Here is a 26,817-nt window from a genome sequence, read left to right on the forward strand (position 1 = left end):
CCAGAACATAAGGGAACAGCGTTTCAGCTTGATGTTCTCCACAGATTAGCCAATATGCCGCCAGGCACTTAAGGGTCTCGGCAGTAACACACTGCAGCCTCATGGGGGTGCTGTCTCCCCAAAGCTGCCACAGTGTGGCGCCGTACAGGCTCCAAGATTCAACGACTGTCATACCTGGGAGGAGGGAAGCTTGGTAAAGAGATGAGATCTGGGTCTTTCTGATGCAAACAAGGACCTTTAGAACAAAAGCTTCTGATTCCTAATGCTTTACCGAAGGGACCCTCTGATGGGACAGAAACACCCTTCCCTGGAGTTACGGGTAATGCTCACACCCTCACCTGTGTTCACTATCGAGTTTGGCCACCTGGGAGCCACACGGCCCAGGGCTCCATATTCTGAGGTGTGCCCTGGATTTACCCACAATGCTATGCAGCCTTGAGAGCTTCCCCCCAGACCACAGATTGCCATGTGGTTCAACCGACAGACATCTATCCTGCCTGAGGGGCATCAGATCTCCGCGGCGAGTCGAACCCGTGCCCCACCCTCGCTCCAGACTCCGGGCTCCCCCCCTTTCCGCAGAGATTCCGTTCAGCCACACGCCTCAAAATTCCCAGATTCACTGGAGGAGCCTGGAGACAGGCTGCACAGTTCAGACGGAAAAAACGCCAACCCCAACAGAGAGTGAAGGAGCCCAGCCACAGCACCATGGCTTAAAGGATTCAGCGGCACACCGCGTGTGTCCCCTGCCCCCCAAAACATGTCGCAAGGCCTCTCTAACAAACACGGAAGTGACCAGGGGTCGTACAAGTACACGAACACAGCAAATCAACCCAAAAGACCCTATTTCCCCACACACATGCACACAGATACACTTTCGTATTCTTATCTTTGCGGGGACTCTTCATTCATTTCTATGGGCAAATCCCTACCCAGCCCTAACCTTAACCATAAGCAACCAAAGAAAATGCAAAGACCTCTGACATTTTATTTTTTTGATTGCAGTCACAGATTTTTTTATTTATTTTTTTTCAAAACAAAGTCCCCATAACACACACACACACACACACACACACACACAATAATGAGTACCATCCGTATCACTTCAAAGCAGAATTCCAGTGCCATTCAGTCACTTCATGCATTGTACATCCCCCCCCACATTATCGTAAGCAATAAACTGCTCAGCGTGTGGATCAGTGCCACCCGCTGACAGCTCCAGCTTATCCTCAATGAGCATTCCAACACGTTCACCAAGGGTCCGGCTAACAGCCACCATTAAATCCAGTGACATGCTCTTGCCTCTAAATATATGTAATGATCCCTTTGATGTGTAGGATGCATCATTTTGGGTGGGATGGATGCCACAGCAATGGATGGTACCAACTCAATCTGTATGCCATTTTTCATAATCTACAGCATTACACAGAGCGGGATCACAATCATCTACCAGCACAATACCTAATACATAACTGCAATGACATTACTCAGAGTAATTACTCTTAATTAACACAGCCCAGGGGCTGTGGACCTTTCCCCCACCGCAACGCTATCCTGTGTGGTGTCCACATTTTCTCCTTTTTGGCACAGATGTGCCTCGTCTTGTGGCCTCTGCTTCTTGCAACAGGCTCCAGGTTCACTGGCACCCAGGCGAGGTTGAGCACTTAAAGGAGACGGACGGATAACTAACTAAATCGGCCTGCGGCCATTAAAATCTTGCCATAAAAAAAAAACGACCTTCGACAAATCCAGCGAATACGAGACACGCCACTGTAGCAGGACGAGCACAAGCGGAATAATAATGCAACAAAAGAAAGGAGGAGAAAACTCCACGTTCGGCAGCTCTAGTTTCAGCCTGGGGAACGCTGGGAGTTCACCCTTAAGAACTGCGACAGGAACATATACGGGGTTTTCATCTTGTGTGTCGACGTGAGCTGAAAAAATGAGAGGCCTCATTAATTCAGCCAAGCTGCCTTGGCACTCGCGATCGGCAGACACAGTGGAGACAACAAGTAGAGGCAGAGGGGCATCCCTCTGTCGGCGAGGGACTCTCACAGCTGGCCACCGCAAAACCGGGCTGTCAGAACAATATAAGTAAAACAGAAACGTCTGTCGATCTGCACAAGGGGTGCCTCTGCTCGCAGTGGCGAAACATGACTCTGTGCCACGCAAAAGTGCCACCTGAAAAGATCTGGACCCAGGGCATTCACACAGGCTACACACTCGAAACTCAATATTTCCAATATGTATGAACACACCAGCACTGGCTGTGGTTTGGAGACAACAATGACATACAGGACAATATTACCAGACACCAGGCAGAAACACTTCGTGGTACAACACAGACAGAATTACAGAAATATATAAAGATGACAAATTTACCACAAAAACGATTCAAAGACATCTTTAAACGCATAGATTAGCATAACAATACAATGACTGCTAAAAGCGACGTGCGCATTTCAGACGCAACACACACTAATAACCTAAAGTAGTGCAAAAGGAAAAAAAAAAAACTGTTGCAAATGTACAAATATATTCAGACGATGGAGAGAAATGTCGACATAGCAAGAATGCAACTGTCACTGGGTGATGGGACAAAACCAAAAATACGAACCAAAACACATTCTACTTTTATAACCCTTGACAGAAAACCAACCTGACTCCTCCCACATCACGCTGCGGCCAGGAGCGGCAAGTCTGCTGATTTTATAAGAAACCACTTCTTGTAATGGTTCACCAGCTGGCAGAACAGTCATGTAGGCCCACATTGGTCGCCCAATCAGCACAAACGAAGAACAGCCCAAAAAAACAACAACAAAAAAAGCAATTAGTGAAGAGGCTGGGGGTGAAAACGCATGACCGTCATGCAGCTGGCTGAGGTTCTTCTTTCCCAAGGCACCCAGGCTGAGCGAAATCAACACGACAGAGGCAAGGAGAACCGTCCGTCTGCCGGTTTACAGTAAAGCTGCTGCGGTTGGATGCAGGCACCTGTACCAACCTGTACCAACCTGCGAGTCTCCCAGATAAACGCAGTGCACGTGTCAGCAGTCTTTAAAAAAAAGCCCTTTCCAGATCGTACTACAGCTCCTATGTCACCCTGCTGACACCTTGTAGCTTTGTTCCAATGACGAGCGCAGAAGATGCTTCCAGTAAACGGCCACACAAGTTGTGCAATACGGGAGAGTGAGTCAGACGATTGCATCATTAAGGTATCAAACTCTCTGAGGTTCCCAGCCTGACAAAGTTTTGTTGTATATGTGCAAAACTTTGCAAAAGTCTTTTACGATCAAAGACAATAACATTTAATTGATCTTCAGGTTGGTGTAATACTGATACTGTCCAAGTGTGTCAGCCATTTCAGAGCCTCTTCTAAAAAGTCACACCAGTATTTGAAGTAACCATCCAATATACCCTTGACCCCTAGCAGGCCTCGTATGGCCAATTAATACGCCATTGAGTTATTTAACTAATTCAATTAAATAAGTGACTTCACTGGTGGTGAAATGTAACAAACACATGGAACGGCTGAGGTGCCCCTGAGGAGCTGAAGCGCTGTTCATCTAGCCACCCAGTAAGATATCTGCAAGAACAGAAGAAATTCTTGCCAATTGTTATTGTGCTACTGTTAACTTTCATATGTTCTGACCAACATATGAAGGAAAAACAAAACACAGGAAGGAAACACAACTAATAGATGGATGGACCCCAACTGATACGCAAAGCCACATAACTAAAACCACAACTAAATTAAGGCACATAAATCAACGCATAATTAATAGTATAATAAAAGCATGAGATGAACTGAAAACACTCCAAAAAGCCCATTTGGAACACCACTCAATTTCAGTTTCACTTTTTAGCCAATTAACAGTACAGCCACCTAATGCCTTAAGACATTTCCCTGCAATGGCAAACAAATCAGACCCTGCTGGCGGGTCTCCAAATACCAACTAGCCGATTCCCACAGGTAGCAGTCTTCAGTTTGCATTCTCTCTCTCCTGCCATCCTGTCTCCAATTAACAAAAGGAACAGAAGGGGCAGAGCCTCTGGCACGGTGAACAGGCCACTGGCACTCTCCACCTGACAGAGAGGACAGCGATTTTCACCCACCCATCTCTGTGATCAGCATACCCAATCAGGGCGCCGATGACCTGAATTATACCAGCAAAAGCAATGGATACAAGACGAGGTAGGCCTACACCAGTCGCTGCCTCTCTCCCCCCACAAAGTCTCATTTCACCCAAACAGTGTGGCTCAAAATTGAAGCGGGGGGGGGGGGGAAATCACACAGGGAAAATAAAAATCTATACACTGGCAGAGGGGGAAAAGGTTCTCTTCCCTACCCTGGACACCCTGCCTCTACCCAAGTGGCTTTTAAATAACGGCAACACCAATTCAACTGATGTTAACAAGCGGCCGTAAGCCATGAGTGCTAAGTTATGAACAACGACGCACAAAGAAGCAGCAAACAGCTAATATCACCCGCTTTTATTTCACATGCTGCTGTCATTCATCTGAGCCAGCCTTCTTTAACACATGAGGGCCCATACTGACAGGGCAAGAGAGTGCTAGGGCTCACAGACACGCACTGACAACAGACCGCGACTCTGCAAGGCCAGCTCACCGAAGAACGATTACGGGGGAGGGGGGAGCTAATGCAGAATATAAACCAGGAGAACCGGTTCAAACTGGACTTGGAGCAAAAAAAGTGACACACATCCCTCGTTTCTGGCTGACTTGAGGCTCATTAAAATGTTAATCTGTGCACACAGCAGTACTAATTAGCCTACACAGTATAATGTACACAGAAACCGGGGGCAAGTGATGTGCTGGGAACATGGGCGGGGGGGGGGGGGGGGGGGGGTACGGTGGAAAAGGAGAGACCTCAGAAGAACGCAATGTCTGCACGCCTCACGAATCTGACAGGTTATTAACTGATAACGCGGCTGGAGTTCACCGTACCAGACCCCAGACTTTGAAACACGCCATACAATCCACAGCTCCACAGAAGCAAAAACAGTCAATTTCCGAGTTATTTATTTCCGTTTCACAGAAACGAGTTCCTTGGTTATGTGACTGAGCTACGCAAGCAGCGAATATGCCACAGAGGCTATTTTAGAAAGCTTCCATCAGCAGATGTATGAATAGGTCCGGTTCAGAGTCAAAGTCCGTTTACAAACAGGGCATGGCCAAAAAGACAACGCAATGAACTCGATGATCAAACCAAATTTATACTGCAGATGAACTCCAGGTTAGATTTCAAGGGACTTCATTTCTGAGAAAAGAGTCTTGACCGTGCACACAATATGGCACAAAGTACTGTGGACGTTTAAGCTCCTGAACGCTGCTGTGCATGACAAACAAAAGCTTCCTTCGGTATAGAAGGATGCTTAAAGGGAGGGAGCCTGTCTGCATCCCTCAACCAAACTGCTGTCACATGGAGGGCAGAAAGGACTCCAAATGTTCTAGAGTGGTGTTTCCCAAAGCCTTCCTTGGGGACCCACAGCCGGTCCATGTTTTTGCTCCCCCTGAGCTCCCTGCCAGACAGTCCACTTTTTCGCTCGCTCCCTGGGAGCAAAAATGTGGACTGCTTGTGGGTCCTCGAGGATCGGATTGGGAAACACTGTTCTAGAGAATTCTGAGATCTTCAGGGAGCCCTAGAGGAACAGCACGGTATTCCACAGGAACTCTGAGCTGAGTCACGGGAGCAACTGAGCAAGCGACTCAACGGGGACTCGTGGGAGCGGTGGGAAGACATGGCAGAAACCCCAGCACCCCAGCTGCCCTTGCCCCATGCCTGTTAGAACTGCGCTGGAAGAGCCAACATCCCCACTACAATAACAAAAGCTGGTCACAAAACCGATAGGAGTGAATCTAGAGAAACCAGGAATAAATATCCGATAACTGGCATGCCTGATATCCACATTTTGCTTAGGCAGCCATAATAATTACGTTATTGACTCATCTCACGATATATGGACATAACCTCAATTTTTTTTTTACCTCAACACTGGCAACTTGGGTTTACATAAGAATGGATGCCTCGAACATCACGTTGTTTCTTCCCTCTCATCTGCTCTCTGTCGCAGGTGCAGTTCAAGGCCAATTCATACTTCACTAAAACGTGCATGCCGCAGTGCACACAGTACAGTGCTGGACCCTCTGCGGTCCTGAGTGTTCATACTTCTACTGCCAATACACCAGGCAAAGCTGTTATTAAAATACATGTTTACGAAGTGTGGTATGGATATTATAAGAATAAATAAGAATGTACTTATATGACACTAAAATAAAAACTATAACTAAATGACAACTATAAATATTGGTTCTGAAAGTAACAGAAAATAAAATGTCAAATACTTCCCGTTACCATTTTTAAATATGAATTAGCTAAACGAATGACTTGTTTATCTTTAGGCATCTCGTGCAATAAATTCGAAGCATAGAAATAGCCGACAGCACTACATTGTGACATTTTACAGTAAACAGCTAAGTCCTGTAACTTTCCGTCTATCCCTAGAAATAACAATACTAAAACCTAAAGAATATAACTAAGCAGACTTACATCTTTAAAATAAAAAAACTAATGAAACGCCTAAAACTGAACTAGACTTCAAATAAAAATAATAGATAAACTAAACTAAAAAAATCAAAATGATAACACTTGCACAAAAAGTTACATGGGTATATGATTTTGCAGTACAAATGAATTTTATTTTAGAAAGACCCATCAGGGAGTCTTTATAATCCTGTAGCGCGGAGTCATATAAATGCTGGCATTTCAGGACTTTCTCAGTCAACCACATTATTGTTATCATTCTGATCACAGAGGGTAGAAAATGCCCAAAGAACGATCAAGGTTCATTTGCATCACTGAGCAAAAGCTCCGCAAATCTGAGCTGGCAGCATATTGCTTGTAAACGACTCTCTATACCTGTGGCAAATATTAAATTATAATATAATGCCGTTTTTGTTTACAGAGCCCAATAGTCCATTTTATGTATTTTTTTTGGTTATGTTTTATTTATTTAGTATATTTACATTTCTTGACATTCCAATTCCAGTGTCTGAATATTCTTAAGAAGTAAAAGTTCACTGTTCTTTGAAAGGATGTACTTGCATTATTGTGCTATTATATTATCAATATGACAGTGGCATAAAATTGTCTTAAAATGACAATGATATAATTTCTCGCAAATATTTCTGGGACAATAAATATACCTTCCACCAGAAGTACTTATAGTGACAGGCCTAATTCTGCACAAATACCCTTCTAACACCTGTGACAGACATATTGCAATGCTTACATTTGGTACCATGCTGTACTTAAAGGGAGCCTTACACTGGTCCATGACAATCCTTCAACACGCACACAGCAAATCACTGAGACATCATCACTGGGCAATATTCCTCAAAACTATACCAGAAGAAATTGGTGCCATTATCAGTTTACTAATACTGGCCAAACGGCAGTAGAGAGAGCAGTAGGTGGAGATGCCCGGAATACAGTGTTCATCTGCATGCAAAAATGCAGGGCTTATCCGTCACCATTACAGCCAATCATCGCTCTGAAACACAGCAAGGCAGAGCAGTAAGTTGGCGCTGTCAAAATCAGACACGCACAGAACTAAGGAGCCTCCGATTCCCAGACGAGCTTCATGAGCTCAATTTGTTAGCTGCGAGGTGACGTCAAGAGACAAAGTTCAGCTGACCTGAACACAGATGACCCTGACTAAATTAAGGCCTTACTGGACACATCATTTTCAAGCAAATAATTAGGGTAGACACAGTACACCGTCAGACAGCAACACCTATTTTCAAGGCAGGAAGGACAAACTCAAATAAATCCTGTGTTCTGAGCTGCTTAATGGACCGTCACAACAACCAGCTCTTCTACTGAGCCATTTCAAAGGGTCAAAGTGTTAAGCACCAACTCATCATCAATTTCTGACCCCAATGTCACCAGATCCCATGCCAATAAGGACTCTTTCGTAACCCCCAATGGCACTTAACTAGAATTACACCAGCAGAATATCAAGCTATATCGATGAGTAAAGACAAGGTCGCTCACTGAGCATTTAACCTAACCATCTAAACCGACCACTTCATGCAAAGATATGCGTATATTTTTACATATTTATCACACTTAAGTAGCTTTCATAGATGCAACCAGCAAGTACTTCAGCCCAGTGTATATCAATCATGTTGAAAAACGTAATCCTTACATTGTGCCGATTAATCATCCTTATATTGACGATACCAGCCTTAAAGGCATCAAAAGAAGCTTTAGTCCAGATGGAGTATTGTCCTACCCTGCCACTCTGACTGGCATTCAGGAAACAAAATGAACAGACTTATAAAAACGGGTACTGAAACCGACGGAGAAGCCCAGCGTTTGGACTGCCACATGTTTCACACAAAGTGACCACATCCACATTAAAGTCAGATTTGGGGAGTTTAAAAAGATCCTGGTGCCCTTATTGCATGCAGTGGTGGAGACAATAAATTGGTTTAAGGGCAATAAAAGGCAGGGATATATTTCATGCAAGGGTTTTGCATACAAGAAATACAAGCATACTGGCAGATTTCTTTAAAATTTAAACGTATACAATTAAAAATGCAACACTGATACATGACAGGCCATAGATTCAGTAAGAAGTCATCTCTGCAGTTAACTGGTCTGACAGAATTAGTGATCTGCTGTACAGATACCTTATGTTAATATGATTAACGGTGGAAGCTGGAATGAACGACATCCGATTACCTGTAGCTGTTGCAATAACCAGCCCTCAAATAACTAACTTACAACCTTTCTTTCACATATAAGCCACATCAGTCTGACTAAAATAGATAATAAAAGTAAACAAATAGGAGACGTGAGGCAGAGGACATTCTATTTTGCTGACAGTAATCTGTTTGAAAGTTACCTTTAACCAGCCGAGATGTCGGCTGAATCGGTTAGTACTGAAACCGGTGTCCTTTAACCAGAGACGTCGTGTTTCTACCGGCGGCTCACTAACCCAAGGTCAAGTCCAAATTAAAAATGCATTAAAATCACAAAAAAAGCAGATTTGGGGCATTAAAAACACGGTCTGTGTAGCCCGCTGTGCGTATACTTATCGCAGGTGTCTGCTGGTCGAACACTTCTAATTGCTCCACTTTCACTCCTGACAGTCGGATTACTTGCCGTCGTTTAACTTCGTTACCAACCCAGCCCGCTTTTTAAAGTGTATTTTAGCGGCCGAAACACTTAAAACTCACTTTTGGACATTATACTGTACGCCGCTTCTTCGTCGAACAGCCGGCGGCTCGGCGTAGCAGCCAGCTAGTAAAGCTAGTTAACAGACACCTAGTCCACAGCCAGGAAAAGTGACACGCTCCTTAACTCGGCCAGGAGTTAGTTAATAACTGTTTAAGCTGAGTAGCGACAATTTCCCATAAGTTTGCGCTGCTGTAAAACAAGCGGAGGCCGGGCAAAACCGCCCACTTTCCTCCGCCTGCACGCCGCCCTCAGAGCACCCCCTGCCGGGTCTCTTACTTTTCTCCTCAGCGCAGTTTTTTATAACTTTTATCGCCAAGGCGCCCCTCTATGCCTCGGCCGTTAACCATGACGGCCGGGATGCGCCCTTACCTTTGCCGTCCCGGCCGACATGCAGCTGCGTCTCCGTCACTCACATCCGTACCTGACCCCTATCGGCATGGGTACCGCCGCTTACAGCCCAGAGCCACACGTTACTCATTCTTTATAAACACAAATGACGTGACTGTGTTTACGGCCACATTAGTCTTATCTACCTACAGACGGCTGGTTTCATCAGGCTTTACCAAAATCAACGGGCTAGGCGCACATAAAGCCGGCTGACACTAAGGAGAGGGTTAGGTGTCCCTCCTTACTAAAAAATAAGTATGAAGTATTAATGTTGTTTCCCCACAAGAATTGTTTATTTCTTGGCCATTGGACAATATTGTCCACAGTATTATTTAATACTGTGCCTAACCTAATCATATAATGGGTTACAATTCATGTCAACTCATTCAAACGATTCAATTCATTTGAATATTGCCTTGTACTACTGTTCCAGGTCTATGAACCATGTAACCATGTAACAGTCCCCCGATGCATATACACACCTGACATTCTTCTTTGAGGAACTGCGTCTTAAAACCGAGAGCAGATACTCCTACACGATCATGTCACAACAGCTTACAAAACGCTGTTTATTTAGAGGTTGGTTGGGGAGAGGATTCAACATATTGAAGGATTCTGCAATGCTAGGGTTGAGAGTTGGTTTGGTTTTAAGATTCCATAGATAGCATGGGTTTGCTGAATAAGCCTGAGCAGAAACACTGTTTGGAGACTAACACCACAGAAGTTACCACAATCCACCCTAACCTCTGCATAGGGTACACACCATTGCCCATCTGCCCGCTGGCAGAACACAAAACCACAAACAGATGCGTGTCCCAGGGGACTGGGTGCTTTTTTTATGTCTTTATTAAGGTTTTCAAATTATAAAGGGGACAATAGTGGATTCATATCTCCTGAGTTGTGAGTTTTATTCCTGTATATTGAATTTGCATGCTCCTCGCATGTTCCTGCAGTTTAGGTGGGATAGACTACAGGTCATCTATGACCCTAAGTCATCAGCTATGCAAAATAGATTAATGGGTAGATCAGGGGTCTCCAACTCCGGTTCTGGAGAGCTACCGTCCAGTAGGTTTTCTATCCTACCTGGCTTCTGATGAGCCACACCTGCTTTCAGGTAAATATCAGGAACAGGTGTGACTCATCAGAAGCCAGGTAGGATAGAAAACCTACTGGACGGTAGTCCTCCAGGACCGGAGTTGGAGACCCCTGGGGTAGATAATGAATTAGAAGGTAAAAAATCATGAGCATTTTGAATGTTCGAAATATAACACATTGCAGAGTAACAGCTTTGTTCAGCCAGCTTTGGGAGTGAAACTCCTGACTCACAGATAAACAGCTACCAACAAGGTGTTTGTGAATTTAGGTCATTCATGGCCACTTGTGCATTGCCTCAGAAACTCAGCATCCGCCCTCCTTGAAGCTGACAAACCTAGAACAGCATAGAATTCGCACGACAGTCTGTTTCATTTGTGTACGTTTGCAGACTGACATGCCGCGCAATAAACCAGATCGATGATAAGATGCTGAACAGTTGACCAAACACAGCTCCAATCTTACAGTATATCCAAGGCTCAGATTCTTAAAAGTACATTTGAAATAGGTGATGCTTGTTTGACATCTTTTTGTCAGGCACGCAGAACGAAGTCAAATCAAGCCCAAAGGCACAAGTTGCTTTCTCTTGAGAAATTTAATGAAACGTCAGGATCAAACTTCACTTTGTTGCACAGGCAGGAAGTTGCACAGGAAGTTTAGTGATAAGGCAACTACCGTTTTCAGTAAGACAGAGCTAGTGAAATAAAGTAAAATGTCCGACGTCGGTCTGGTTTCATCAGCCATGGTTGTAAATTAGAATATAGAGGATCTATTGAATCCAGTCCTGGAAGTAAGTAACAGAGAAATATGTCAATGGAGTTGGTCATGACTGTTGATGAGCTCACGTGTTGCTGCTATGGAAAGTTCCTCGCTGATAAAACTACTCATTCTGCTGTTGATGACCTTCATCATGTGTCTCCCGGAGCTTTTCCCCCAATACCAAGGTACGTGGCACAAGGTATAGTGATGGTACTCATATGACCATACGAGACCTCGAGAAGCTTGATTGGACACACAGAAACACATTGATATGCTGTATTTAACAAACGGATGTTCTTGTTAGTCCAGGAATCCATGCCTTCCTCTTCATAACAGATTGGGGTAGTAAACCTAACCAACCTTGATCTGAAGAACTTCACTATCGCATCGCTATTGGTAACATGGCTATATTGCTCACTAAGTGAGGTTTAAGAGGTTTCGCTTGTATCCATTTCACATTGATGTCTAACTACCATGTCATTATAAAAATTCTAGACAAAAATAAACCACTTTGAAGCTAACAGTGACAGGCTTCTGAAGACAAACACTGACAATCGAGGCCATATACGTAATTAAAACAAAAAAACTCAAAGGTTTTCTTTTTGCCACTATTTTCACCTGCTTTGAAATACATTCTGATAAATACAGTAAAACTGCAAATGCAAAAATCTGTAGATTAAAACAGAATTAATTTTCATTTCAGATGAATGTCAAAATAAACAAGTATCTACGAGCACAAATAGGATTTTCTCAGATATTTATACTGAGCATTCGCGGACATTTTCAAAATTCCTTTTTTTTTATGGCACAGAGGATTTGAGTTTCCAGTGATTTGCCGCCGTTTGCACAAATGGTTATGTTTTCTGGAATTACATTGTGTTATTAAGACTGGCACACAATACGTACGAAATACTTCCGATTTGTCACTGTAGAAAAACTAAGATTCAAGGAAACAAGGGATCTGGTTCAATTTATATCAAAAGAAATGGCAGTTTTTAGGCAAAACACTTAAAATGGGCAAGGAAGTGAAATCCACCCTGCCGAAAACAGGCAAAACAATTTGCGCAACACTGTCCCCTCATGGTCATTAATCAAAAGCACAGGGGTCCTGAGCTATCTCCAGCGCTGCTGTGGTTCACTGCTGCCTGTTTAATGTTTATAACGTTCATCAAGAATTCTCATGGCCAGTGCGGAGTTTTTAGGCCTTAGGGGTATTTAAACGTTCTGTCTCACATTACCGTGACGCAGGAGAGCCAAACACGACTAAGATATCAGGATGTTTACCCGACGGAAAGCATAGTGATCAGCGTAAAAGGCTTCTGAGGGCTGTTTGCAAAAGTCCCTTCTGCCCTTCAGAATATTTTATCAGTAATACAGGCAGTAATATTTTATCTGCAGGTTTTCTAGAATATCTCCATTTGTTTTTGCATCATTCTTCCAACTAAACGCAGATCAGGGGAGAATAGATCTTACCTGCATGGGATTCCAACCCTGTCTGAAGCAGAGGCACCGTGACCTGGTGTGCCCTCCCAACACAGAGGACACAGGGCACAGGAATGAGTGCCTGGGATGTACCAACAGCAGCATCATGGGGGGGTCACCCGGCATCACCTCCGGAAGCACAAATGGGTCAGACAGTCCAGGGACGGGCTGGTTCAGGTGTGAGACAACTGCAGACCTGGGAGCCCTGAAATGGACAGGTGAGGTCACCGCTTCCTGTAGATCACCATTAGCCAGGCCAGCTAGCTTGATCTGGGAGAACTGACATGCGTTTTCACTATTCCGGTTAAGCAGGTGAACTTATGTGTTTGTAAAGTAGGATCCCTTTAGGGACGTATATAAAATAACTGGTGTTACCGCTATACAGCAATTCTGCTTGTTGTTTTTGTTTTTCCTCGCCGACTTCCGAGCTGTCCAGCCTCTCACAACTGCAAGAAACATTGTCCTGTCTAAACCCAGTGGTGTATTTTTAAACCTTCATGTGACAGTATGATAAATCAGCTCTGCCGTTGCCAGAAACCAGTAGGAATCCGACCTCGGATGAGCGGACCTGCAACTGCCTGTTTTTCTCGGCTCAGAAAGTAATGGAGCAAGTTCTCTGTGTTTTGAGCAACATGACTGTCCCTGTGTGTCAAAATAAGACTAAAAACCCAAGCAAAGCTCTTCGGAAGAAGTCTCATTCCCATTTTTACCGTTTCATCCATTTCCAACCCCAAATTAAGAACCTCCAAATGCACAATGTACTTAACTATTCCCCATAACTCTAACTACGTAATTATCACACAATCTGGTGTCACAGCAGGTGACTGACCCGTCCCTGGGCATTTAAGTGGCACTGATTAACCCTTATTCTCAGGGCAGAACTATGCTTGTTACGTCCTGCTGCTCTCAAACCGCTGGTCACACTCCGGTCAACCTCAGAGGACCCACTCCAGAGAAATTACTGTACTGCACCTTAGCAGGGGCGGGTCGAGGATTGTTTAAGGTGGGGGGGGGGGGTAAGGGGGGGATATAAGAGGGGATATAATTCATACAGAAGCATACAGAAGGACTAACCTTATCATTAGCCAATGACATGTTTTGAATTTTTGAGTGGCAGGGGAAGGGGGCACTTCAGGGGCCAATCAGCCTTCAACTACAGTGGGTGCCTCTGTGGCCCCGCCCCTGTACAAGACTCAGCTGCTCATTCCTTTCCTTTGTCTTCCTCTAACCTTTTATCCCCAGGAGCTGATCTAGAATTGTCTGTACTTCAGTCCGGGGAGCACAAGCTGCACAATGCCACACTCGTAGGCTGTGTAGACAGCTGTGGAATCCGGCATCCCCTGATCTGCTGCGTGGAGGAGCCTGCCTCAAGCTTGAACCACAGTCAATGCATCCTGTGTGCCAGGGGCTTTGAGAATGCATCCATTAATGTCACACTACTGTGGACTTACACACAGCACGGTAGGGCGCCCTCTCCTGGCCACCATGCCCCAGTTGCTAGCGGGACTTAACAAAAGTGTTACATGTCCCTGCTTAACGTCTGGAGAGCTGTTGTATGCTATTCCCTGGTTTATGATGTAAAACACCTTGTAACTGGGCTAGTACCTTAAGCAGGGTGTTTGACCTGCATAGCTCCAGTAAAAATGTCAGCAGTAGCTACAGTGGTTGGTCTGGGTGCAGCTCAAGGAGAGCAACTCAAGTTCTTCGAAAGGCTGCGTCCTATAAAAGCCCCAGCCTTGGTCCTGGTGTGGAGAACCTCCCCCCCTCCAAGGGATAATCTTTAGCCATAGAAATTTCATGAACCATCTGCTGTATTTTTGACCCCACTAGATGGCGCTCTTAGTTTGCTTCGGGGTATGATTTGAGCCCTGTTATTAGCAGAGAGCACCATCTAGTGGGGTCAGAAAATACAACACTACTCATCATCATCCTGGGGAGGGTTAGAGCATTTCTTCCGCCTTCTGTGTTCATAGGCTTCTTCTGGTCGTGCTCCTACCGGCTGCTGTGGCTCGCCACGGTGATGACTGTCATCCTGCTGGTCATCAGCACTACCATCAGGCACATCCTGAAGAACCGATTCTGTAAAAGTGAGTGCTGACATCTCGCATCACAGGCTCCTGTAGCTCAACCAGTAGAGCACAGGGCTGACTGGATAAATGTGTTAGATAAATAAATGTAAATAAAGGCAGACCAGTTAGAATTGCGCACCTGACTGGTCCCGCTCACCAACCTCCTCCTGTTTACAGGGAGGCCTGCAGTTCTCCCAATTACTGCGTACCAGCTATCTCCGGCACTATCGGGACCTGCTGCCTGTCCGGATGGAAAGCTAAGCCAGAATACAGCTTGTAAGCAGCTAGGTAAACCTCACCGACCGTCTTCCAGGTTCTCTCCGAAGTGGGCAGCTGTTCTGGAGACTGATGACGCCATATTTATCATCTGGTGGGTGGTGAAGTGCGTGGTTAAAAATAAATTATGGCCTCCACCACTTCCATCTCTTGACAAATTTTCTTCTGCCTCCAAATGCCCCCGGGTCGTGTGACTTAATGACCACGGCTGTGTGATGAGGCAAAATCAGTTAACGACCACTGTGATAATTAACTCAGCTGGAACAAATCAAGTGTCTATCCCCCTGGGGAGAAGCCCAACAGCATAGACATAAATTTTAAGAGGGAAGGGACACCAACCGACATTGACCCCCCTCCCATGTTGTGTTCTTGTCCTCTCAGCACAAATTAGCCCCCTGACCAGAGCCAGCAGTCCAGCAGGTACGATCTCGCTCCGATACAGTGATATCTCCCACCCCCCCCCGCCAGTGTTTATGCACCCTCACTCTGCAGTGACAGGTGCCCCTAGCGCGGTTTTCACACTGTTTATTTACAGATATTCGTCAGCGCCTCTGCTGACAAGCATCTGGCGTGTGTCACTCTCTGGACTCGCTTCTTAATTCGCCGTTCTGTTTTTCTCCGCTTGACAGTCCTCTCTACGATTTGCGAAGCTGAGGAGACAGGTAAATATCCTCCTTAACCACGTGGAAACATCTGCAGTAGAACTAAAAACATGCTTGTTTACGTATTTCAGGGGAAAAACTAGTCCTTGGACTAACAGGAAGTTAAGGGCCTTACTCAAGGTCTCAGTGATGAAATCACTCAGGAGGATGTAGAATCCAAACCTTCAGCTGCACAGCACCATCTCATATTCAATTTTATTTGAATAGAGTATTTTAACAGTATTACATTGTCTCAACGCTTTACATTATCCCTGTCCAAACCCCCAGTGAGCAAACCAGATGCGACAATGGCAAGGAAAAACACCCTAGATAGAATCCGTGGGTGGAACCAGACTCAAAGGGGGAGCCCATCCTCCCTGTGCCAGCAGAGGAAATCAAATTGACTAAGTCCCGATTTATACACTCAAACTTGTTTAGTCTGGTTGTAAATGCCGGATCACTGGCGGCAGAGCAGCCAGGAAGGACATCACAGGTTGTAGGGGTGTCGTAGGCAGCAGGGTAGGCAGGATATCTTGCTTAATGTCGTTATAAGATGAAAAGAACAAGTTTGTAGCTGCTTATTGGGTAGCAGTTTAAATTCTCCCATGGCTAATGACCAATGGTTTTTTTTTTCAGAGAGTTTGTGGGCGGAAGGGTAACCCTACAGGGATGTTATGGACAAGGAGCTAAATCTGCATGGGGTTCATTGTAAATTGTGAATAAATAAACCAACACACTGAAGACAGTTACTGTGTAGTTTTATTTGGTTTTTCAACGGGCAAGGACTTCAGGCACATGGTTGGCAAGGTAAGGCGACTCAATGAGAGCTGCGGGGCTGCATATGCGAGATTCGCTGCTCAAAGAAGCCAGGCTGAGGCGCGGCATCCAGAGAGATGAAAGCCGCGTCCCAATTCCCGACATATCCCAAGATTCACTGCGTGGACCTTCGAAGGACCCAGCCTGCAAAAGCACTGCGGACCGCATCCTTAGAAGGATGCAGCCCTTGAATTGGGACACGGCAGAAGACTGTCTGTCTTGGGCCGAATTACTAGCTGAGTGCTCTGCCGCCTTTTGGCACTTCTGCACCAGACTCGTTTTCAAGTATTTAAAAATCCACCTACAACATACATAAGAAAAATAAGCCACGCTATCGATTACCAATGCCACAGACTCACAGAGGTACAGTGAGCAATAAATCAAAGGCAAAACAGTTCAAGCAGTTCAGGATGGATCAGTTAATGGTCTTAATATCATCACCTCCATTCTCACATCCACTAAATTTCTAACATTCTGTATTGATTACCATTAAATTCATAGTGCATTTACTTATTTAGCAGGCACTAATATCCAAAGTGACATACAGTTGAAAAAGCAGAGCCAGTCAGTCCCTGGAGCAAATGGGGATTAAGGGCCTTGTTCAGGGGCCCAATGGTGACATCACTCCGCCAAGTACGGGATTTGAACCTGCAACCTTCCAATCACACTGTCCCCCATGGTAACTATAATATTAATATTATCAGTTTGGAGATGCGAACCTCACAACATTAAAGGAAATAACTGGAGAACATTAAGAACATTCAAGTCTGCGAGGTATGTTTCCGATTTCTTTAACCAGCATGGTGTGGTCGATTAATTTGTAGTGTAGTGGGCGTTAAATTTGCGGTTAAGTGTTTAGAGGCAGACTGGACTGGAGAAGATGCCTTGTGGAAAAACCAAGAATATTAATCTCCGTTATGAAAAAAAGACTAAAGTCATCAGCGGCTGAATGTATTTTGTTTAAATATTTAGCCGTTTGTTCTGAGTTGTGCCGCGGCACCACGAATTAACGACCATCATTAAACACGTAAATCCATGTCATTAACTGTGCTCTAAGACGCACTTCAATAATGAATAACTTAAACATTGAGATGCTAATGAACCGGAACACCTCAACGATCTTCACCTCAAGCTCAGGAAAATAAGTCAGAACTGAATTCAATCGTAATGATCTGACTAGATGCAGCTTGAAGTGCTAATCTTGCGTTCACAGGAGCAGGGCTGACCGAACCGTTTTTGGGGGCCTGAGTAAAGCTTGATTAACCATTTGTTATCTTCCTCCCCAATCTGACACGCTGATCAGATGGGAGGGGGCCCCCTGATGGCCACTGGGCAGCCGCACAGCTCATTTATGTGTTGGGCTCCATATAGCACACTTTCCTTCTTAAAACGCAGCCGATAGTCTTTTGCTTTTGGCATCAACAAAGTTGCATCTGAACTCTTTTTCTGCTACTAACCTGGTTAGTTATTACTTAAGGTTACTGACCGCCCAGTTCCCTCGCACGCTTGGCTGTCGGTTACTGTCTGGACGAACAGCCTGCTGTGTAGCCTCACGAGGACGGCAACCGCACACGCACTGAATGACTGAGTGTTCAGTAACGCTAATGGGTTAGCGGCTACAATCTGCCGACCGGCTAATTAGCAAAAGGAGACTGAGTGATACCTTTCGCTCCTGGGCACTGAAGTCCACAGAGGCTGTGATCCGCCTCATCCACATGGAGATTACATCCGAACAAGCCGATTAAACGGCATCTGAGCTAATTTAAAAATCCGAATTAATCGAATTAATCTTTCGTGTATTAAACGCCATATATATAATTTATGTACACAGAGACAGATGCTAACACACTGTACTATGGCATGGGTGCTGTACATTTCGCATGTTGAGCTACACTGCAGGGCCACATGCACGCACACACACAGCATGGGGAATGTCCGCCTCTTCTGCAGTATGGCTCCCACTGCCCTCAGCTAGGCCTCCTGGTTTGACTGGGTCCTGCTGGTCTGGATGTAGGATATCTGGAGAACAGGCAGCAGCAGCTGGAAGGCATTCTGGATGTAGGTGGCGCTATTGGAGCCCTGGGGGAACCAGAGAGCAGGGATCAGTGTCCGGTGGAGGAGAGGGGCCCTGAAAGTCAGCCCCGTACCCGTTTGTGATGGCCAGGAGGGCAAAGCGGTGCTTCTTACCTCAAGTATGACACTATCCACCAGGGGACTGAGCTCCTCTGCCTTCCTCTGATTCTGAGAGGATGAGAGAGAAAGATGGAGCGTTCGGTGATTATACTGCCACACAGAGGTGAAACACAGTAACTGCACATTTTATGGAAATTCAGTTATGATCAAAATCAGGTCTGTTTTACCTCTTTAAAAAAAAAGCCCGGTTTGAATTTTACAGTAACTATAGATCGACTCGGCACAGTTACTGTGCTTTTGCCTTGGTTAGGCGGTATTACATCACACACAGCGATGGGTTAACTGGAGCACGACCCTGGTAAGAGTTAAACTGGTCAGAATCAGTGTACAGCCTGTGGTGGTCCACAGAGGGCGTGTAGCACTGCAATCGGCCCCCTTACCCCGACGGAGAGCAGGGTGTCAGAGAACGTCTTGGAGAGGCAGCCCACCTCCTTGCACATGGTTCTGGTCAGCCTTGGACGAGATGGAACATGCGGTTAAAGCATGAAGCAGGCACTCAAGCCCAGGTGTGTGTTTAGGGGGCGGGGCCACAAGGCCACTGACCCCAGCTGATTGGCCCCTCCTCTGTCACTGACCAATTGAAAACAAATCATTGACTAATAATAAATTTCGCCCCTCTGTATGAATTATGGCCCCCATAGGCGACTCCTGGGTTTTCTCGAGGGCGATGCAAGGTGAGACAGCCCAACCAGTCATTCATTCAAAAAAATTTGTAAAAAAGATAATAATTCATTGCAAATGTATTTACTATTACGCACTAATATGACTAACACAAGCCACATTCAACTAACTTCAAAATATAATAGAATTTTATTGAACTTAATATGTTCAGTACAGCATCGGACCAGTAGGGGGTGCAATTGCACCGCAGACTCACCTGACGAGGACGAGGGCCTGCTCCTGTGCCGACTTCTCCACGTCCTGCCCGTGCAGGATGAGCTCGGCCACCTTGTGCAGCTGCTCGATGCTCCGCGCCGTCACCTCGGCCAGGCTCCCCACGGAGGACAGGTACACGGTCTGCGGTGTGCACACGCGCACACGCTCAGCCAGGCAGACGCCCTCGCACGAGTATGACGCGAGTGGATCAACATACCTGACCTTCTGCTGGGCGGGAAGCACCAAGGGCTGTTACCAAGGTTACGGGAAACAGTAACTAAGGCGATTACCCTATAATTTTCCTAATTTGCCCATATACTAATGACCCCCCACTGCAAATTCAGTGTCTCTAATCACAAATGTTAGCAAGGCTGGAAGCTCCTCACAGCCTCTGGGTTCCTCCATTCAGAGACACCATTCTTCTGGGTGTCTATAGAAGCCCCTTTGTTGACTGGGATCCAAAACAAAGCTCCGTTGATTTGCGCACATTGGTGCCTTCCCAACATAGCGTTAGATGGTGGTCTGATGACCCTGTGGACCTCTGCTCCGGTTTTGACGTCAAAGAAACTCTTGTTCTACGACCCTAATCCATGGCCAGGGGCTGTCATGCCCAGCTCCCTATCAATAGATGAGACATGGATTCCTCACCTCCAGACATTTAGAGCTGCTCTCCCCTTCTTGGTTCTCCTGCCCTCCGAGGCCTGTGTTGGGCTCAGGGCTACAGCTGGGCTCTGCCTCCTCCACAGCCTCGCCCACGCCGGGCCTCTCCACCTCCCTCACCCAGTCGCGAGCCTTCACCCAAGCCTGCGGAGGAGGCCGGCATGGGTCTGTCAGCGCCCGCCCCGTGCCAACAGTGCGAAAAATATCAAGTTTAACAGGACTTCATGTGTATGACATGACATTGTGAATTCCTGAGGTAAGAACGTTGATGCATTTTATTCATGAAAGACCAGCAGACAGACGAATTGGGAGGATAGGTCTGGTGCATTCAGGAAGCAAACTCACACGTACACTCACGCGCCATGAAACAAACAACAGAATGACACGTGCATTTAGGCAGACGACGGTCAAGGGGAGCCACAGATGGACTGTGGGGAGGTACCTTGTTAAGCTTGTCGGGCGTAGCAGCGATGTGGAGTTCAAAGAGCAGGTCGGTGAGAACGGTGACAAACTCTGAGCCATCGGCGACTGAGGGGACACACGCATGTACACACGCGCGCATGAACACAGATGGTCTAATGAGCGTTTAGCTTTGAACTACGCCACTTAACACAACCGAACCGGGTCGTCGCACCAATTTAGAATCACCCGAATTACAAAGGACACCCATGCGCTGTCGTCCGCAGTCTGATCACGTCATTGTCATTGCACCGTAGGGATCGCTGGGCACTTCAGGTCGGACGGCCTTGACTTACAGAAACAAGCAGGACATTCAAAGATTGAATATAGGTCACCATTTTCTTCTGCTTCGTCTTCCTTCCCCGAGTCCTTCTCCACAAAGATGTCCTTGATGGTGATCAGCTCTCTCTTGAGGACCTCTAATGGCTCCCCCTCCAGAGAAGAAAGCTCAGCCTGAACCTGGAGACATACCAGGAGGCCAACGATGATCCTTCCATCCACGGAACACCATTGTGAAAGTGACCTTGGGTACCAATTAACAAGTAAAATCTGGCACATCAGCTGTCGGAAATCGGAGCTTTCAAATAAAATATTTAACAAAATAATTAGCACCCCTTAATTAAGTGAGTTCATCAAGCTCTTAGACATCACATACTGAAGGAGCTCTGTCTGAGTTTGCCCTGCAGAAGGGGAGCCTGGAATCCACCGATGAGGGATGGTGACATTGAATGTGGATTGGCTGGCCCTGGGATTGGCTGGCCCTGGGATTGGCTGGCCCTGGGATTGGCTGGCCCTGGGATTGGCTGCGATTACCCATAGCTGACCTTGGCCTCACTCTCATCGGACAGGATCTCCAGAGCTTCCAGGTGGGACAGGCCCTGGTAGTCATCAAAGAGGATGCCGTAGTGAGCGCTGGGCTCGCTGATGGGTTGGCGGCTCAGGCGCTCCCTCTCCTTCTCCTTGGCCTCCTTCAGCATCTGCAGGGGGTGTGGTACCTGCTCAGTCTGCAAAGCAGTCCCTTATCTAAACCTTGCTTTTCAAGCACCGAGAAAAAAAAGTGTTCCCGCTAAATGACCTTGAGAGAGATACTACAAGAAAGCAAAATCGAATTACTGTAAGAAAATGCTTTGTTCTTACAGAGAGCTGAACTCCGACCAGCCTTCTGAACAGACAGCCCACAGACTCCAAAGAATTCACACAACCCATGTCAGCAACAATGAGCTGCAGTGAACTGGGTAGGATGTCATGGTTGAGGTGCTAAGATCTTTAGGGAACAGAGGGCTCCTCCAGGACGGATGTTCTGGAATGCTCCTCTGCCCTTGTCTGGAGTTGAGTGCCGGTTTGCCCAGTACCTGAGATAGTGAGACAGTCCTCTGCATGAGAATTTTGGTCTTCTTAAAGCCAGGGTCGCTCTCCGCAAGGACGGTCATGGTCTTCTTGCCAATGAACTCCAGTGCATCAAGACCTCCAGTAATCACAGACTTGCCCTTCATGAGGAAACATGAAGAAGTTCATGGGAGTTTTACTTACACAAAAATGTTCTGAGAGCAGAAGGAAAAATGATTGGTTCAAAGAGAGAACCAATCAGATTGTAGAGGAGGTGAGACCAAGCAACTAGAGGAGGCGGGACCAACTAATCAGGTATCTTGGTCCCGCCTCCCCTAGTTGCTTGGTCTCGCCTCCTCTACAACCTGATTGGTTATCTCTCTGAATCAATAATTTTCCTTCTGTCCTCAGAACATTTTTGTGTGAGTAAAACTCCTACGAGCCATGAAGAAGCTCAGGTGACCCAATGCTTATATCATGGTGGACAAGCTATTAAGGAGGATGACAAGGTAGCAGGGCTAGAACATTGTGGCCCAAGTTCCGTGCAATTTAGATGATCAAATCCAGCCTGAGAAGATCTACATTTTGATATGGCTGCTGAACATGGTAACTTACTGTGTTCTGAAAGGCGCTGGTGATGGTGGAGAAGACACCTCGCGTGGGAGAGGGAACAGTGTCTGCAGCGGGACCCAACTCTGCAAGGAGGGCATGCAGAACAAGTGACAATGGCAAAGCTGCTCCTGAAGGTCTACTTATCTCTCAATGCCAGCTGCCACCTTTAGGAGACGACAGTGGGCGTCTGCCTTTCTAACACGGCCCCAAAGTCACCTGTCTCTGCCGCGCTCTCCTCCGCAGTCTCCGTGGCCTCCTCACACGCCGAGGTCTTGTGGACACGCGGCGACCCCCCCGCCTTCTCCTTCATGGCACTGATCCCGTGTCCTGGGGTACAGGGCCCACACAGTGAATGTGTGACCTGCATTGACTGAGGTTCGCGGAAGTGACACCAATGGCGGGGGTGCAGAGGGGGGAGCAGCATGCTACGCGGCTGACCAGCTCACAGAGACTCACCCACTGTAGATGTGGCACTGGTCAGGAGTGACTTCCCCCAGGAACCCCACGAACCCCAACCCTTGACTTTGCCTTCAGCTGAAGCCCCCTATAGCAAGATATAAACACAAACCAGCTCAGGCAGACATGAACTCTCATTCAGCCATGTTGGTCATTTTCTATCTTTCGTCTGTGCAACAGTTCACATATTAAATCAAAGGCAAACAGGCCACCCACTCCTCGGGTGTTCCCCAGCTTAGGTGCATTATTTCTGAGGCTTTACTCAATAAACGTGCTGACAGAGCCTTCCGGCCCCAGAGCTCACAACCACACGGAAGCATTGTACCTCCACCCCATGGCCTTCAGTCTCTCCAGCATCTCTGACAGCGCTGTCTCCCTCCAAGCTCACTGATTCGCTGCACTCTGTCATGTGACTTTCTCCTGCATTTGATTGGTCCTCCTGAGTCCTTTTCGTTTCCTGAACAAAAGGTTCTTCTTCATTCACCGCAGCAGTCAGCTGGCTTTTTTCAACACCCAGCGAGGGCTCTGACACAGACTGAGGGCATGGGTCTTGGGGCCCTGTTCCGCTCATACAGAGGTCATCTTGATGAACTTCTGATAGTGGCTCTTTGGTCTCAGGAGACGGAGTGTCTTTAAGGTCACTCTCTGACATGGTGCTCTCTGTAAGCACAAAGTAGAACAAAAAGTAGCTACTAGTACCATCAGATTCATTCATACGCCAAAGTCAACGAAATTAATTTGGTGTCTTTTGGGACGTGAATGATTCGCTTATGGCTGCTGATTATTGTTGCGTATCCCTGTTGGTTCTGCTGGAAAGAAGCATAGCATTTGATACTTGCTGACTATGACCTTTTATTATGACACCTATATGTGGCAGTGGACGGCTCAGTGGGCTAAGCCTCTGTGCCTGTGAGCAGAAGGTTGCTGGGTCGAGCCTGGTCTCGACACATCTGCGGGTCCCTGAGGAAGGCCCTAAACCCCCAGCTCCCTGGGTGCCATAACAGGTGGCTGCCCTTCATGGCCAGCTTGCTCTCAGCTACGGAGAACAAGTTTGGGGAGGCGTAAAGATAATTCCCCCATGGGGATCAATAAAGTACCAGTATATGAGCAAGGCTAGAGTCTTTGGTTAGTGTTAAAAGGCAGTTCACCTTATACAAGCTGCCCTTTGATGATATTATTGGGAAACATGGTGTGCGTTTCTTTTTAATGTTATGCAGACGACACAAAAGCTGTACATATCTGTTAAAACAGATTAGCTGTCACAGCTGTCAAAGACTGAGGAAAGATTTGCTAGGTCAGGAGCTAGATGGCCGGCAACTTTGTTGTGGGAAATCCTGACCAAACTGAGGTATTTCTACTGGGCCTGAGGACAGCCGACGGTGTTGCTGATAAACCTTGATGGCTGCACAGTGAATGTAAGTACAGTGGTTAAAAGCCATCGTGTCACTTTTGCCGCAGCTCTGCCTCTGGATGCTGATGTAAATAAATTTAGAAGGTTAAAAAAGCTTTCTTCTATCTGAGGAATGCTGCGAAACGTAGAACAATGCTCTCGCTTCAGTTACTACACACCTTCATAAGCTCTACACTGGAATACTGCAACGCCCTATTGGTTGGGTGTGCCTCTGAATCATTAAATAAACTACAGTTGGTACAGAACACTGCAACAAGAATTCGAACAAGGAACGGGGAACATGTGCATATCAGTCCTGTACTAGCCTCACTCTACTGGCTTCCAGTTAGGTCTTGTTTTGACTACAAGGTACTACTGCTCACCTATACGACACTGAAAGATCTAGCACCAGAGTAAATTAGCAGTTTACTGGTTCCATATAACACGGCTCGTTTGCTTAAGGGACGGGTTCCTGGCAGTGACTAGAGTGGAATGGTTGTCGTTTGGTTGCAGAACATCCTGCTACAGACTCCAGCCTTATAGAACAGCCTACCAGCAAGCATTCAAGATTCAGATTCACTCAAGTCAAGGCTAAAAATTCACTTGTTTAGTCTAGCATATGGTGACAAAGCTGATCGCTAGTTCTCACCCATGTTCTCAAGTGTCCCATGTGCTGTTGCAGTGTTGCAGTGCTGGTGCTTATGCCTACCCCCACCCCCTTCCAGTGCTGTCACTCTGGTTTCCTATCCCCCATGTGCTGTTGCAGTGCTGGTGCTTATGCCTACCCCCACCCCCTTCCAGTGCTGTCACTCTGGCTTCCTATCCCCCATGTGCTGTTGCAGTGTTGCAGTGCTGGTGCTTATGCCTACCCCCCCCCCTTCCAGTGCTGTCACTCTGGTTTCCTATCCCCCATGTGCTGTTGCAGTGCTGGTGCTCAGGGATTCTTCATTCCTGTGCCCCCCGCCCCCCCCCCCCCCCCCCCACGTCTCCAGGCTAGTTAAGCTGCCATAGTTAAGTAGATCTGCCAAAGCATCCTTTTCTCCATAACGCACTACAAAACACCTCATATAATTTATACCTGGACTATACACTATTTCACTTTATAAACTGGGACTTAGCTATTTGTGACTTCCCTAGGAGTTTGGGCTCCCCTTAGGTTTCTTACTACTAGGGAGTTTTTCCTTGCCACCGTCCCCTCTGGGGCATTGGGCAGGTACAATGTAAGCACCTTTAAGACAACGTAATATTGTGAAAATGTGCTACATAAATGAATTTTAACCGAACCTAATATCTACAACAAATAGCAGTACTAATGCATATATATATACGTATTTTACAAAACAGCTACACTCATAGCAATCACAACGATCCACAAATACGCTTATGCTCTCATTAACATACGGATTTAGGGCGACGCCATGTGGTCAAATCGTTCAAAATCACTGTCCACTCCATTATTCGGATAATGAAAGGTCGGCTGAAACAATGTGACACCGTATATTGGACATCGACATGAACTATAACATGCATTGTTGGAACATTGCAAGTGTAAAGAAGCTATACTAGTTGAACGGAAATCTCACTACAAATATCAGGCTATAACTGAAGAACGGGGAGGCTACTAAAAACGTCTATACAAAAGTATGGAAGTTTATAAAAGAAGAGTTTACAGGCATAGCGCTGTGATTCATTCGTCATCGTATACTATTTCCCGTTAATCGTGTAGACTGGCACGTGCCGAATGAATAAATAATACTCATTGGAAAATATTTTTCAGCAACTAAGAAGAATTTTGTTTGTGAAATAACTCACTTGTGAATTCTGCCGCTGGGGTCCGTGCATGAATCCTACAGGTACACTTGGTAGATCTTTAAACAGAAGTCATTTTGGGTCCAGATGAATTAAACCGCACAGATGTTTTCTGCAGCAGCAGCCCTCGCCTTCCGCCCTGCCTTCTCCGCCACGTCGGCAGCTCGTGTTCGTGTTGTGGGCGTGACGTCACGCGGGAGCTGCAGCTCGCGCCGGTCTGCGGTCCGGATGAGCATGCGCATTTGCCCGATG

At 46.4% G+C, this 26,817-nt stretch overlaps 3 protein-coding genes across 11 annotated transcripts in view; 1 reads left to right on the top strand and 2 right to left on the bottom strand.

Annotated features, from left to right (window-relative positions):
• The window catches only part of klhl5 (kelch-like family member 5), a 32,875-nt gene extending 19,835 nt beyond the window's left edge, over positions 1 to 13,040 (bottom strand). For 2 of the 8 annotated variants that reach the window (XM_048996113.1, XM_048996114.1), the window contains exon 1: positions 9,632 to 9,983. Coding sequence is in view for 1 of the 8 variants with exons in the window: in XM_048996112.1 (XP_048852069.1) it covers positions 8,226 to 8,227 (2 nt within the window). In the remaining 7 variants the exon portion in view is untranslated. The other 6 variants (XM_048996117.1, XM_048996119.1, XM_048996115.1 and 3 more) reach the window with 6 other exon arrangements.
• On the top strand, positions 11,409 to 16,717 carry LOC125720574 (uncharacterized). 2 transcript variants are annotated; one of them, XM_048996144.1, is made up of 8 exons: positions 11,409 to 11,685; positions 12,952 to 13,200; positions 14,225 to 14,443; positions 14,956 to 15,069; positions 15,229 to 15,339; positions 15,709 to 15,747; positions 15,957 to 15,989; positions 16,605 to 16,717. In XM_048996144.1, the coding sequence occupies exons 1-8, from the start codon at positions 11,577 to 11,579 to the stop codon at positions 16,625 to 16,627; spliced, it is 897 nt and encodes a 298-aa protein (XP_048852101.1). In that variant the 5' UTR covers positions 11,409 to 11,576; the 3' UTR covers positions 16,628 to 16,717. The 2 variants fall into 2 exon arrangements, with proteins under 2 accessions (XP_048852101.1, XP_048852102.1); XM_048996145.1 differs by lacking the exons at positions 15,957 to 15,989; positions 16,605 to 16,717 and adding an exon at positions 15,863 to 15,925.
• Positions 16,710 to 26,755, bottom strand: fam114a1 (family with sequence similarity 114 member A1). Its single transcript, XM_048996127.1, has 14 exons — positions 26,569 to 26,755; positions 23,692 to 24,026; positions 23,367 to 23,454; positions 23,127 to 23,237; positions 22,914 to 22,993; positions 22,325 to 22,459; positions 21,797 to 21,949; positions 21,308 to 21,431; positions 20,956 to 21,041; positions 20,502 to 20,657; positions 19,855 to 19,994; positions 19,358 to 19,430; positions 18,972 to 19,025; positions 16,710 to 18,863 (listed from the first exon to the last, which is right to left on the bottom strand). Exons 2-14 carry the CDS (start codon positions 24,016 to 24,018, stop codon positions 18,756 to 18,758), a joined length of 1,635 nt encoding a protein of 544 aa, XP_048852084.1. The 5' UTR covers positions 24,019 to 24,026; positions 26,569 to 26,755; the 3' UTR covers positions 16,710 to 18,755.
• Positions 26,756 to 26,817: the final 62 nt, after the last annotated feature.

Source organism: Brienomyrus brachyistius, chromosome 25 (genome assembly GCF_023856365.1).
Source record: "Brienomyrus brachyistius isolate T26 chromosome 25, BBRACH_0.4, whole genome shotgun sequence".
Taxonomy (NCBI): Eukaryota; Metazoa; Chordata; class Actinopteri; order Osteoglossiformes; family Mormyridae; genus Brienomyrus; species Brienomyrus brachyistius.

Coding starts and splice junctions, on each gene's coding strand:
- LOC125720574 (XM_048996144.1), top strand. CDS start 11,577: ATGAGCTCACGTGTTGCTGCTATGGAAAGTTCCTCGCTGATAAAACTA. Junction 11,686..12,951: donor GCTTTTCCCCCAATACCAAG/GTACGTGGCACA, acceptor AACTAAACGCAG/ATCAGGGGAGAATAGATCTT. Junction 13,201..14,224: donor GGGAGCCCTGAAATGGACAG/GTGAGGTCACCG, acceptor TTTTATCCCCAG/GAGCTGATCTAGAATTGTCT.
- fam114a1 (XM_048996127.1), bottom strand. CDS start 24,018: ATGTCAGAGAGTGACCTTAAAGACACTCCGTCTCCTGAGACCAAAGAG. Junction 23,238..23,366: donor CAGTGCCACATCTACAGTGG/GTGAGTCTCTGT, acceptor CCTGTACCCCAG/GACACGGGATCAGTGCCATG. Junction 19,026..19,357: donor ACACCCTGCTCTCCGTCGGG/GTAAGGGGGCCG, acceptor TCATCCTCTCAG/AATCAGAGGAAGGCAGAGGA.